This window comes from Cannabis sativa, chromosome 1 (genome assembly GCF_029168945.1).
Source record: "Cannabis sativa cultivar Pink pepper isolate KNU-18-1 chromosome 1, ASM2916894v1, whole genome shotgun sequence".
In the NCBI taxonomy this organism is placed as follows: Eukaryota; Viridiplantae; Streptophyta; class Magnoliopsida; order Rosales; family Cannabaceae; genus Cannabis; species Cannabis sativa.
In genome coordinates this window covers 42,179,674-42,191,686 of record NC_083601.1, presented here as the reverse complement: position 1 = coordinate 42,191,686, position 12,013 = coordinate 42,179,674, and the positions used below count along the sequence as shown (strand labels likewise).

At 33.4% G+C, this 12,013-nt stretch overlaps 2 protein-coding genes across 3 annotated transcripts; both read left to right on the top strand.

Annotated features, from left to right (window-relative positions):
- Positions 1 to 524: 524 nt before the first annotated feature.
- LOC115707064 (small ribosomal subunit protein uS3x) lies at positions 525 to 4,858 on the top strand. The gene is made up of 6 exons (XM_030634893.2): positions 525 to 810; positions 890 to 1,037; positions 1,246 to 1,417; positions 3,921 to 3,975; positions 4,076 to 4,207; positions 4,316 to 4,858. Exons 1-6 carry the CDS (start codon positions 781 to 783, stop codon positions 4,496 to 4,498), a joined length of 720 nt encoding a protein of 239 aa, XP_030490753.2. The 5' UTR covers positions 525 to 780; the 3' UTR covers positions 4,499 to 4,858.
- Positions 4,859 to 5,818: 960 nt separating this feature from the next.
- LOC115707062 (uncharacterized) lies at positions 5,819 to 11,735 on the top strand. 2 transcript variants are annotated; one of them, XM_030634889.2, is made up of 9 exons: positions 5,819 to 6,166; positions 6,648 to 6,813; positions 7,219 to 7,387; positions 7,926 to 7,984; positions 8,540 to 9,349; positions 9,841 to 9,978; positions 10,458 to 10,748; positions 10,872 to 10,928; positions 11,380 to 11,735. In XM_030634889.2, the coding sequence occupies exons 2-9, from the start codon at positions 6,682 to 6,684 to the stop codon at positions 11,548 to 11,550; spliced, it is 1,827 nt and encodes a 608-aa protein (XP_030490749.2). In that variant the 5' UTR covers positions 5,819 to 6,166; positions 6,648 to 6,681; the 3' UTR covers positions 11,551 to 11,735. The 2 variants fall into 2 exon arrangements, with proteins under 2 accessions (XP_030490749.2, XP_030490750.2); XM_030634890.2 differs by lacking the exon at positions 9,841 to 9,978 and having other exon boundaries at positions 5,829 to 6,166.
- Positions 11,736 to 12,013: the final 278 nt, after the last annotated feature.

Below are 12,013 nucleotides of genomic sequence, written 5' to 3'. Positions count from 1 at the left end.
AATAATATTTACCTTTTAAATATAATAACATAAAATATAATTAGTTACTAAATGAAAATTAGTTCGATTAATTATTAGATGTATTAAATTGTTACACTCCATTGAAGATCTTTTCTGATCTAATTACATTTAGATATATAATATTGAGTGATTTTACCGTGCACCTCTTAAAAAGATGTACTGATGCACCCTTTACTTGTTTCGGTATCTCGATAATTTTTTAGTCTATTTTTTTCATATTAATGTACGTTATAGCTATTTAAGATATCTTACAAAATTTTAAAAAATTTGGAATAATTTATAATATAGAAAATAATATTCAAACAGTCTATTTTACACTATAAAATAAAATAGTCACGCGTGCAACACATTATTTGAACGTAGTTTGTAGTTTTCAGTGTGTTAAACTTTTTTAAATTTCTTAAAATTTTGTAAAATGTCTTAAATAACTATAATTTACATTATTATGAAAAAAAAATTAACTAAAAAATAATTTTAGATACTAAAACGTATAGAAATATATCGGAGATTTATTATAAATTTTTCCAATAATATTTAGTATTAGGTTATAATTAGAATGTATCGATGCTGAGCCTTAAATTTTGAGTGTGAAATTATGTTTTAATCTCAGCCGTCAGTGAGAACCTTTACTCCGTCAGATCAGTTCCCTCCCATATCTAATCTAACTACAGACTCCTATATTTAGGGTTCGCAAGACTCCAACAGGTGAAAAGCGGCAGAACTTATCCGAGTGCATTCAGTCGCAGCATTTCTACAGTCATGGCTACCCAGATGAGCAAAAAGCGAAAGGTGCACCCCCACGAACTTCATTCTATCAATTTCTACTCATTAAGCTTTTATTGATAAGTATATATGTATGCATTTCCAGTTTGTAGCGGACGGAGTGTTCTTCGCCGAGCTGAACGAGGTCTTGACCAGAGAGCTCGCTGAGGATGGCTACTCTGGCGTTGAAGTTAGGGTTACGCCTATGCGGACGGAGATCATCATCAGGGCTACTCGTACTCAGAACGTTCTTGGTAATTTACTGAGTTGTTTTTAGAATTTCGATTCTGTTAAATATGACTACTTTAATTTTCAGTTGATTTTCTATTATAAAGAGAAAATCAGGTGTTTGTCTTTTGGTCATTTCTGAGATTTTGAATCAGGGGTTATGTAATTTGCTCCTAAGTTGGAGCTGAGCTATCCAGTTTCACTGGCTGATTATGGGTTTGATTATTGGGATAGGTGAGAAGGGACGAAGAATTAGAGAACTAACATCTGTTGTTCAGAAACGTTTTAAATTTCCGGAGAACAGCGTTGAGCTCTTTGCGGAAAAAGTCAACAACAGAGGGCTTTGTGCTATTGCTCAGGCAGAATCTCTGCGTTACAAGCTTCTTGGGGGGCTTGCTGTCCGCAGGTATGCCTTGAAACTTGGTTGGAGCTGGATTAGTAGATTGTGTCTCTGTAGGAACTTAAATATAACGATCTATGTTAATTCAACTATATACTTTAATCAATAATGCATATTTTGTTTGGTTTTTTTTAACATTGTATGAAAACTTTTATGTTACCGGTTGCCCAACTATCTTCAGGCCTAAGCTTGTTTGGTTGAAATGTTGCTTTTTAATATGTTTCCTGAGTATGGTGGATGGTAAAAGAAACCACAAGCTAAAAGCATTACTTACATGACTACATTAATTTACAATTTCTACTAGCATTTATTATATTATTTCCTGTCCCAAAAATAATGGGTTAGAGGATCTAAAAGAATGCTTATATAAATTATTTGGGGTTTTTAGTTTTCTTTGAACTCTCTATTAGTTCTAAGAGTTCGGGAACTCCAACATTTTATGAATTTCTGTCTGTCATATCTTTTTTTTTTGTGTCTGTTGTGTCCAACATAAATAAAGGTGAATGAAATATCGTGCTATGGTAAACTAAAGCATAAGTTTTATAACTACCAATATCATTTATTTTGCGATTCCCTTTCCTAAAAATAGTGGGTTAGAGGATCCAAATGGATGCATATATATATATATATATTAGTTGGAGTTTTTAGTTTTCTTTGAACTCTTTAGTTCTTAGAGTTCGGGAACTCGAACATTTTAATTTTCAAAACTTATATGGTTATTCTTTAGTGCTATGGTAAACTAAAGCATAAGTTAAGCACTTCATATAATTAGCACTAGCATTCATTTTACAATTTCCTGTCCTAAAAATAGTGGGTTAGAGGATCCAAATGGATGCATATATAAATTAGTTGGAGTTTTTAGTTTTCTTTGAACTCCTTAGTTCTTAGAGTTCGGGAACTCGAACATTTTCATTTTCAAAACTTATGGTTATTCTTTAGTGCTATGGTAAACTAAAGCATAAGTTAAACACTTTACATAGTTATTACTAGCATTCCTTATACAATTCCCTATACTAAAATAATGAGTAAGTGGATCCAAATGGATGCAAATATAAATTAGTCGGAGATTTTAGTTTTCTTTGAACTCTTTAGTTCTTAGAGTTCGGGAACTCCAACATTTATGAACTTCTGTGTGTCTATCCTTTTTTTTGTCTGTTGTGTCCAACATATAAAGGTGAATGGAATATTGTGTTATGGTAAAGTAAGTTAAACGCTTCATATAATTAGCACTAGCATTCATTTTACAATTCCCTGTCCTAAAAATAGTGGGGAAGAGGATCCAACTGGATGCATATATACATTAGTTGGAGTTTTTAGTTTTCTTTGAACTCTTTAGTTCTTAGAGTTCGGGAACTCGAACATTTTCGAAACTTATATGGTTATTCGTTAGTGCTATGGTAAAATAAAGCATAAGTTCTAAAAATAGTGGGTTAGAGAATCCAAATGGATGCATATATAAATTAGTTGGAGTTTTTAGTTTTCTTTGAACTCTTTAGTTCTTCGAGAACTCGAACATTTTCGAAACTTATATGGTTATTCATTAGTGCTATGGTAAACTAAAGCATAAGTTAAACACTTGATATAATTAGCACTAGCATTCATTTTACAATTCCCCGTCCTAAAAATAGTGGGTTAGAGGATCCAAATGGATGCATATATAAATTAGTTGGAGTTTTTAGTTTTCTTTGAACTCTTTAGTTCTTAGAGTTCGGGAACTCGAACATTTTCATTTTCAAAACTTATATGGTTATTCTTTAGTGCTGTTGTAAACTAAAGCATAAGTTAAACACTTCATATAATTAGCACTAGCATTCATTTTACAATTCCCTGTCCTAAAAATAGTGGGTTAGAGGATCCAAATGGATGCATATATAAATTAGTTGGAGTTTTTAGTTTTCTTTGAACTCTTTAGTTCTTAGACTTCGGGAACTCAAACATTTTCATTTTCAAAACTTTTATGGTTATTCTTTAGTGCCTATGGTAAACTAAAGCATAAGTTAAACACTTTACATAGTTACTTCTAGCATTCATTATACAATTCCCTGTCCTAAAATAATGGGTTAGAGGATCCAAATGGATGCATATATAAATTAGTCGGAGTTTTTAGTTTTCTTTGAACTCTTTAGTTCTTAGAGTTCGGGAACTCCAACAGTTTTCTTTAATTTGTCAGCTTTTAAGGCTAAAATGGCTACTTTCTTGAAGTGGTATCACAATTAAACCTACCTCCCCCAATCCCAAGTATGTAAACTAACTCTTTTTCGATTTTCACTACTGAAGTCTAGAAGTAGCTATCCTACTTTGTGTTTGCCATATTCAGACAAGCTTCAGTGGAATACTACAGTATCCTTGTCTATCTGTTTCATTGTGTCTATGACTATCGAAATAATACGAGAGTTACCTCCTTGAACACACAGTCCTTTTAGGACTAATATTCATGTAACTGAGGTATTAGTGTTTGGTGCTAATATCTTTAATTTGTAAATTCACTTTTCTCTGAACCTTTTTCTAGGGCTTGCTATGGTGTACTTAGATTTGTGATGGAGAGTGGTGCAAAGGGATGCGAGGTGCGATGATGAAGCTATTGAGTATTTTTCTATATTTTTTCATTCATCTAAAGTTGTCTACTTTGTTAAATTAGAGACTTAAATGTTTTACAACATGCAGGTTATTATTAGTGGTAAGCTCAGGGCTCAGCGTGCAAAATCCATGAAATTTAAAGATGGATACATGATATCTTCTGGTCAGCCTGTTAAAGAATATATTGATTCAGCAGTGAGGCATGTGCTTCTTAGACAGGTTAGCCTATTCTGTCACTAGCTCAACTATTAAGGCAATACAAGGCTTATTTTATCCTTCATACTAGTAATGTCAGTTGAGTCCTCTGATTGATTAAAATGTTTGCAGGGTGTTCTTGGTATCAAGGTCAAGATAATGCTTGATTGGGATCCCAAAGGTAAGCAAGGCCCCACAACGCCACTACCTGATTTGGTCACAATCCACCCACCCAAAGATGAAGAAGAATATGGATATGAAAGGCCCTCTTCATTTGTGGCAACAGAAATACCAGTAGAAGTAGTTGCTGCATAGATTGTTATTCTCTTGCTATTTTAAGATTGCACATTCGTGTCTAGGGCTGAGTTAAATACGTCTGTCTGTAGACGTTTCCTCTTTATAGTTATTCTTATTTGTTTAATTTTGACTTGGTCTGTTGTGGTTGTCTAATTTTACTTGAGACATCATTTTAAACCAGTAGGTGTGCTCGATGGATTATCCATTTATGAGCAAAATCTTAGTGTGTCTCCCATGAGATTGTATAGGCTCCAGGGCACTTAATTTTAGGTCAAATTCATGCAATATTTCATTGCTGATGGTCTGATTGTCCTTGTAATAATTTTCAGTATGTTGTAGAAAAGGATAAGTTATTCATACTTGACACTTGTGGGACAATTTAGTTACCTGGTTTGAGTACTAATTAATCATAAGTTATTCATATATTTAATTATTTTTACCATTTAGTGAAATTTACGAAGTCACTTTCATCATCTTCATTGATTATTGCATTGCCAATATCACCATTTATGACCTGTAGATGTTAAATGCTCATGCTCATATAGTAAGGCTTGAGAGTGCAAAGAGCATATTCTAATTTCTAAACGTGGGGTTTATACCATGTCGGGGCTGGTTGGTTGGTTGGTTTTTGAAGTTCTAGTAGTACTTTTTGATTGGGTTTGACTCGTTTGAGTATAGTTTTTTTTTTAGCTTTTAATTTTTCAGGTACTTTAAAAAAAAAAAAAGTAGTCCAGCTAACCCAATAAAAATATTGCAAATTTAAATTTAAAAAACAAAATTATATTTAGTGTAAATTTTAAAATTATTAACTATAAATTTTAAATTAAATACTATAAAATCTAAAATTTAAATATAAATAATTTAATTAATTCACGTCTAAAATCTTACCATGTCTTCTTTTAAGCCAAGCCGCAGCGTGAAGACTGAAGTAGGAATGTGACTTAGTAAAGTTCACCAACTGATATATTTTTTTATGAAATTTATTGTACAGATTTTTTTATGTAATTTAAAAAAGGGTCATTACAGATTTTAGTCAAGATCAAAATCTAGAGAAAAATATCACAAAGACGAAGTGTATTAGCTCATAGAATAAATCAAAAAAGATACTTACAGACTATTTATGTAAGTACTATTTTTGAATTTTGATCTTGACTAAAATTTGTAATGACATTTTTTTTAAAAGATATCATATTTAAGATAATTAAGTTTTTATATCATATCTATCAAAAATATATCTTCATTTTTCCATATTTGTGTAAATAGCTTTTTTTTTTTAAATCAAATTACTAAAACGGGCCTATATTCATGACCTAAAGTTGGCTTGGACTTTGGTGGAATAAGGTCCATACAGCAGACGCAAGACCATCGTCGTACATCTTCCGGACTCGACAACTCTTTATCCAAATTGCTTCATACCAACTTTCGAGTCCGGAATTGGAAAACAAAACACAGCGTACTAAAAAAGCGAGCCAAAAAAAAAAAGCAAATTAAACGCTTGGGCTCTCACTACAACTTGATTCGACCCGACTCGAACGCACGCTAATCCAATTCTTTTTCACAAAAGAAAAAGATCGTGCCACAGAAGATTATTGGCCTAATTCTTGCTCAGCGACTCGGTTACTCGAACTCAGTCTCGGACCTTCTGATATTCCAATTCCTACTCGCAAGGACCGAGTCACTTCTATGGTGAGAACTCCCCACCTATCTCTTTAATTTTTCATTTGGGTAGAATTTTGAGCTTTTTTCGATTGTGCATGTGAATTACAGCATTTCGAGACTGGGTTTGGTATAACTTCTCTTACTTTCTAATTATTTATGACCAATTTGTACATGGGTCGCGGGTCATTACTTTTAACTTTGAGAAATTTTTATTTTGAATGATTGAATTCTTTCAATTTCTTCTTAATGGAGTTTGAATTTGATGATTTTTTATTGTCTACCTTTTTTGTATTTAGTATTATGTGCCAAAGATTCATGTCTTGCTATTGTTCTAATTTATTAACTTTGTATAAGATAAGATAAGATTATTTTTTTTTTTTAAAAAAAAATCTATAATTTGTTATTTGCTAAATTGTGAATTATATACACACATTGCATTAATTATAGTAGCCAGCCTGCATTTTAAAAGTTTGTCATTTTGTTTTTGTTTATCCTTATGATTTTACAGTTGGTGTGTTTGAGTTGCATGTGGTGGATTTATCATGGAAACAGTGGTTGGAGTTGAGAATAGTGATGAATGGAAGTTTGAGGAAAGTGGGTTTTTTGAAAACAGTACTTCTTCTTTGTCTTCACCCAAGTATATTGCCGATCCAGTTGTATACAAGCTTGTTCGGGTACATTTCTCCTTAATATTCTTTTTAATCTTGTTCACTTCACTTATGTACAAAAATGTGTTTTTGTATGCTTGTGAAGGCAGGAAAATGTATTGAAATCCCCTTCTCTTCTTGAGAGTTGGATGTGGCACAGGCCCAATCTTAGATGAGTAATGAAAGTGTAGATGTAGGTAGGATATGAAGTTAGATATTTTAAAACAGATATCTATTATCTTGTATAATGGTTAATTTTGTTGATTTTGATGTCCTGAAATATTTGACTGCAGCCATTAATTGTTAAGTGCAATGTTTTTGACAGGGCTAGGGATTAGAATTACTGTATAGGATATTTTTGAATTAATACGGAAGCTCTATGAATTGCTGTTTTTTTTGTTGTTCTTCTATTTATAATGTTCTGTGATTCAGGTTGAATGTGATGGGAGATTTGTCCCTGCAACAGACGATGAAGTAATGGAAGTTGAGGATTTTCTTGTAGATGACAAAACTGAAATGCTTGTAGATGGTGGGAAGAATGCAGAGTGCTCGTCGGATGATGGACTTCCTAGTGAAATGCTTCAGTTGGACAGTTCGGAAGGTTTTTCATTTTACCATTATTTTTTTATTAATTCATATTTATGTCTACCTTTACTATTACTATGATGGTCTTGAAACTATACAAGCTACACAGAATGTATTTAGTTTTCAGAATCAAATCAAGACTTCTGTATCTATCAACTGCAAAGATTCTAGCCTTTTTTGTTTTTTGAAGAAGGGGGTAAATGATGGGTTCTCTTCCACTTCAGTTTCTTGTAGATGTCTTAAAATTCATATTTTCAGTCTGAATAGGTGGCTTTGATCGTTTTTATCTAATTTCACAGGAATATTTAGGCTGTTTTTAAGAACATCACTGAGGCTTTTTTTTTTTTTTTGTAGATTTCCTTCTCTCTATCTCTATTCAATTTAATGCAGTGTTGTTATTACAGAAATATACTCATAATGAGATAGATGGTTTATCTGGTATTGTAGATGAAGATTGGCTTTCGCTATCATTCCAAAAGTTATTATGTTTCGCCTAGGCTTTTTCTTTTTATTTTTTACGTTTTGTTTCACATCCAATTATCACTATGTTGCAGGTTTGCCTCATTCCGGAAATGTGAAAGCTGATGATGAAAAGTTGACTTCGAGCCTTGAGGTATCTGTGTGCTTTCTTCTTCGAGCATTTTTATGTTTAATTGTGGATTTGCTTGTGCATCATTATGAGCTTTCATTGATTAGTGGGTGTCAACAAATTACTTTTAGGAAGAATTTCCAATTGGATGGAAATTTGGTCTCTAATGAATTTTAGGTGTTTAATTTGGATTGTGGCAGAGATAGTACTAGTAAAAAGTAATGACCAGTTTAAAATGCTTGAAGTTTACTGTTCTATTTATGCTGCAATAGCTTTGTCTTGACTCTTGACTCCTGTTGTTCATTGTTAATTGCTATATACATATATTCATTATAATCAAGAAAAAATCAATTCTAAACTTCAGTATGATCAATTAAATTTCTTGAATCCTTCTCAGCTGTAAAACTATTTTGTTGTACATTTAATTGATGTTACCAAAAGTAATAGGAAGTGTCTCCTCGAATCCTGTGGAGCTCCTGATGATTGTTCTGCTTTTATTAAAGCAGACAGCAGAGTTTTTTCGTTAGCGTGTTAAATTGTCTGTATTGGTAAGAAATCTACTCTTAAATCTGCACGCAGGAAGTTGTCCCTTCATCAGCACTAATTGTTGATGACAACTGCAAGAATTTATCAGGGAGCATTGAGGAGCTGTCTAAACCTTCAGATGAACAACCAGATAGTGCACCATCAACTTCTGATGTCTGCAATAATCAAAAACCTGATTTTTATAAGTTGAAGGGGGAAATATGCTTGGACAACCTCTCAATTAAAGAACTTCATGAATTTTTCAAAGCAACTTTTGGGCGGGAAACTACTGTCAAAGACAAATTGTGGCTTAAGAGGAGGATTACAATGGGGTTGACTAATTCTTGTGATGTTGCAACCACAACTTTCACAATCAAGGACAATAAATTGGTCAATAAGGAAAATGAAGAAAGCTGTAAGAATGCAGAAGGTTCTGTGGAGTTGGAAGTTGAAACAATCAACAACTCCAATAATTCACCAACTAACTGTGATGCTCAAATGGAAGATCACAATTTTGTTTCGGGAAAGAGATTCAATGAAAGTGTTGAGTTCGACTTTGAAACTGAGGATCTTCATGCAGAACAGAGAGCTGCAAAGAGGGTTAGGAAGCCTACAAAAAGATATATTGAAGAGCTTTCTGAAGCTGAATCAAGAGACTATAGCCCAAAAGTGCATAGCTCTGCCAAACATGTTGGATTTGGAAGTACTTCTCCAAAGTCCTGTCTCAGGCCTGTTAAGAGTGTCTCTTTTAATGAAAGAATCATGTTGACACGTTTGGACTCTCTTGGTGGATCTGGGGTTCAGGTTCCATGCGTTTCTCGAATTCGAAGAAGCCGTCCAAGGAAAAATATTAAGGCTCTTATGGTACGTAAAAGTTCTACATGTCTCAATTATATGATCATTGCTTTTATTTTAAAAAAAGTGTCTAGCTGATATCATCTGAAAAGTACAGGGTTGTTAAATATCTGTGACAGTTATTACTACATTACGGATATAGAATATTAGGGACTTAATGGCGATTTTAAGTTTTCTTTGGAATAAATTTACTAACCTTATTAAATTTAGACATTTGTTGTCTTTTGACTCTTGAAATTTAGGTGATTGAGCATGTATTGTATATTGTTGAAACTTAAAAGTGCGTTTTTCTTGGCTTGGGAGCTTGTTTATCTGTATAAATTTGTCTAATCAAGATTTTGATGAGGGTAGAAATTAGAGTAGGTTGTCATTATAAATTTAGCATTGTCTTTCTTGATTTTTATTCATTCCTCATTTATCATGAAAATTAAATAGCACTAGATTTTATTTAATGCAAAAGAAAGAGAAAACTGAAGTGATTTTGAATTACAATTGCATAGAGATTCCATCCTAGTAGTGTGGGCATGCCAACTGAAGTGGTGAGGAAGGCCCTTGCAGTACCTAGTTCTCGACCTGATAGTGTATTAATGAATAGAGTCTCAGAGTCAATATCTGCTTCAGAACAGATTGAGCCACTGGTGAGTCCAACTTAGTATTTATAATGTCGTATAATATATTTTTCAGTCATATGTGGGTGAACTATGCTTGTTTACTGGAATGGTAAGGGATATATAATATATTTCCTGAACGAAGGAAAATAGGGATATTTTAAGACACCATAGTTCATATGCGCAGCCATACATTGTCCCATGATCAAGGTCTTCTGGAGTTCTGGGTAGTCAGTGCTGAAGTTAAATCTTACTTTCATATGAAGTGGCAGGATAGCTCAAATTGTTAGACATGTGGTTTACTACACAAAGTCTAAGGGAGTCCTTGCATAACAAGTCTTATAGTTTTTAGAGACGTTAAGTGTAAAATCCAGTATTATGAAAAAAAAAAAAAACCCAATGGCAGGTTGATATAATATGAAGTTTTGTAGCTCGGTGGCTTCTTCTGGTCCCTTGATCTCCTTACTGATGTATGTGTATGATGCCTGATTGTTTTGTCTATTGTGTAGCTCACTTCTGACGCAGAAAATGATAAGCAATGTTCTGCCATCGATAGAGTTCAAACAGGCAAGACTTTGGGTTTAAAACAGACAGATTCATCTGAAGACACTTCAGATGATAATATAACAACTGTTCCCACTGTGAAAGGTGGAATGAGAAGGAAACATCATAGAGCTTGGACTCTTGTTGAGGTTATGAAGTTAGTGGAAGGTGTATCCAAATGTGGTGCTGGGAGATGGTCTGAAATTAAAAGACTTGCTTTTGCATCGTATTCTTACCGCACTTCTGTTGATCTTAAGGTACTTGTTTGCTGTTTGTAATGCTATATCGGTGCTACTTGGTAACAGTGACGCTTCCACTATATGTTGATATGATATCATGGCTTTTTGGCGGAAACCTGAAACCTGATTATTATTTTGTAGGACAAGTGGAGGAACCTACTGAAAGCTAGCTTTGCACAATCACCTCCTGATGATGGAGTACGTATTTTTTGTTTGTTTTCTCTAATCACCTTTATTTATGTTGGTTCTGGTTCTAAATTTGTGATGGTCGACCATGTCTGCATATGCATTCTTGATGTTAACTCATTGCATAATATTGAGAATTTTATATTAATCATCTAGTCACTTGGCCAAAACTGAATCAAATATGCACAAAATGTCCCTGAATTATTACTTATCTGCGGCCATCAGCACTGACTGCTTATTGTCAGTCAAGTAGAATGCACATGGAAATTGGATTTGGCCACCCAATTTTGACATGGTGGGCTATTATTTCCAGAATTTTCGATAGATATCTGGAGATAATTTTTTTAAGTCAGACTGTTTAATTTATGACATCGAATCCAAATACTGGGTTATCCTTAAATAAATAATTTAGCTTTGTTTTGATTTAATTTTTGTTTTTGTTTTTCTGTGGTCAACTATGTAGATGAATTCCCGGAAACATGCGTCGGTCCCCATCCCTGCCCCGATTTTGCTACGAGTGAGGCAGTTGGCTGAGATGCACTCCCAGATGCCTCCAAATCTTGGCTCAAACAGCAGCTTGGGTGGAGTAAGTGGGAGGAGTAGTGTGCATGAAACACGGTCAGGGTACTTGTAACATTGTAAATAACTGCCATTCTAACTGTCTAAATAGGAAATAAAGCTATCAAAATTGGAACCCATGATAATCAAAATATGCTGTTGATGCGTTGTATGGTTTATATGATGATGCTTACTAGTCCTAAACCAAATCGTTGTTTCACCAGTGTGTAATGATGATTGATGCCTTCTTTTTTAGTCTCATATGTAGGCACGTGCATTTCTTTTATTGGGTTAATTGGAGATAGTATTATCTCCATGCACTTTTGGTCTGCCACTTAATAAACAATGTCGTTCTTAATGAATCTACGAATCCGCAGTATACAGAAAAATTAGTTAAGAGTCCAATTTTTATATCTGAAAAGTTATTTAATTTTATTGATAGACAAATAAATAAAAAGAAGAAAAAGAAAACGCTAATTAGTAGCAAAAAAAGAAATAAAATTTTAATTGTGTCGAATTCAGCTTATGTTATATTTAGT

What these genes read in the sequence shown, in the direction of transcription:
- LOC115707062 (XM_030634889.2), top strand. Translation starts at nt 6,682, where the DNA reads ATGGAAACAGTGGTTGGAGTTGAGAATAGTGATGAATGGAAGTTTGAG. An exon ending in TCAGTTGGACAGTTCGGAAG is followed by an intron (nt 7,388 to 7,925) that starts GTTTTTCATTTT and finishes ACTATGTTGCAG; the next exon opens with GTTTGCCTCATTCCGGAAAT. An exon ending in AATCACCTCCTGATGATGGA is followed by an intron (nt 10,929 to 11,379) that starts GTACGTATTTTT and finishes TCAACTATGTAG; the next exon opens with ATGAATTCCCGGAAACATGC.
- LOC115707064 (XM_030634893.2), top strand. Translation starts at nt 781, where the DNA reads ATGGCTACCCAGATGAGCAAAAAGCGAAAG. An exon ending in TCGTACTCAGAACGTTCTTG is followed by an intron (nt 1,038 to 1,245) that starts GTAATTTACTGA and finishes TTATTGGGATAG; the next exon opens with GTGAGAAGGGACGAAGAATT. An exon ending in GGGGGGCTTGCTGTCCGCAG is followed by an intron (nt 1,418 to 3,920) that starts GTATGCCTTGAA and finishes ACCTTTTTCTAG; the next exon opens with GGCTTGCTATGGTGTACTTA.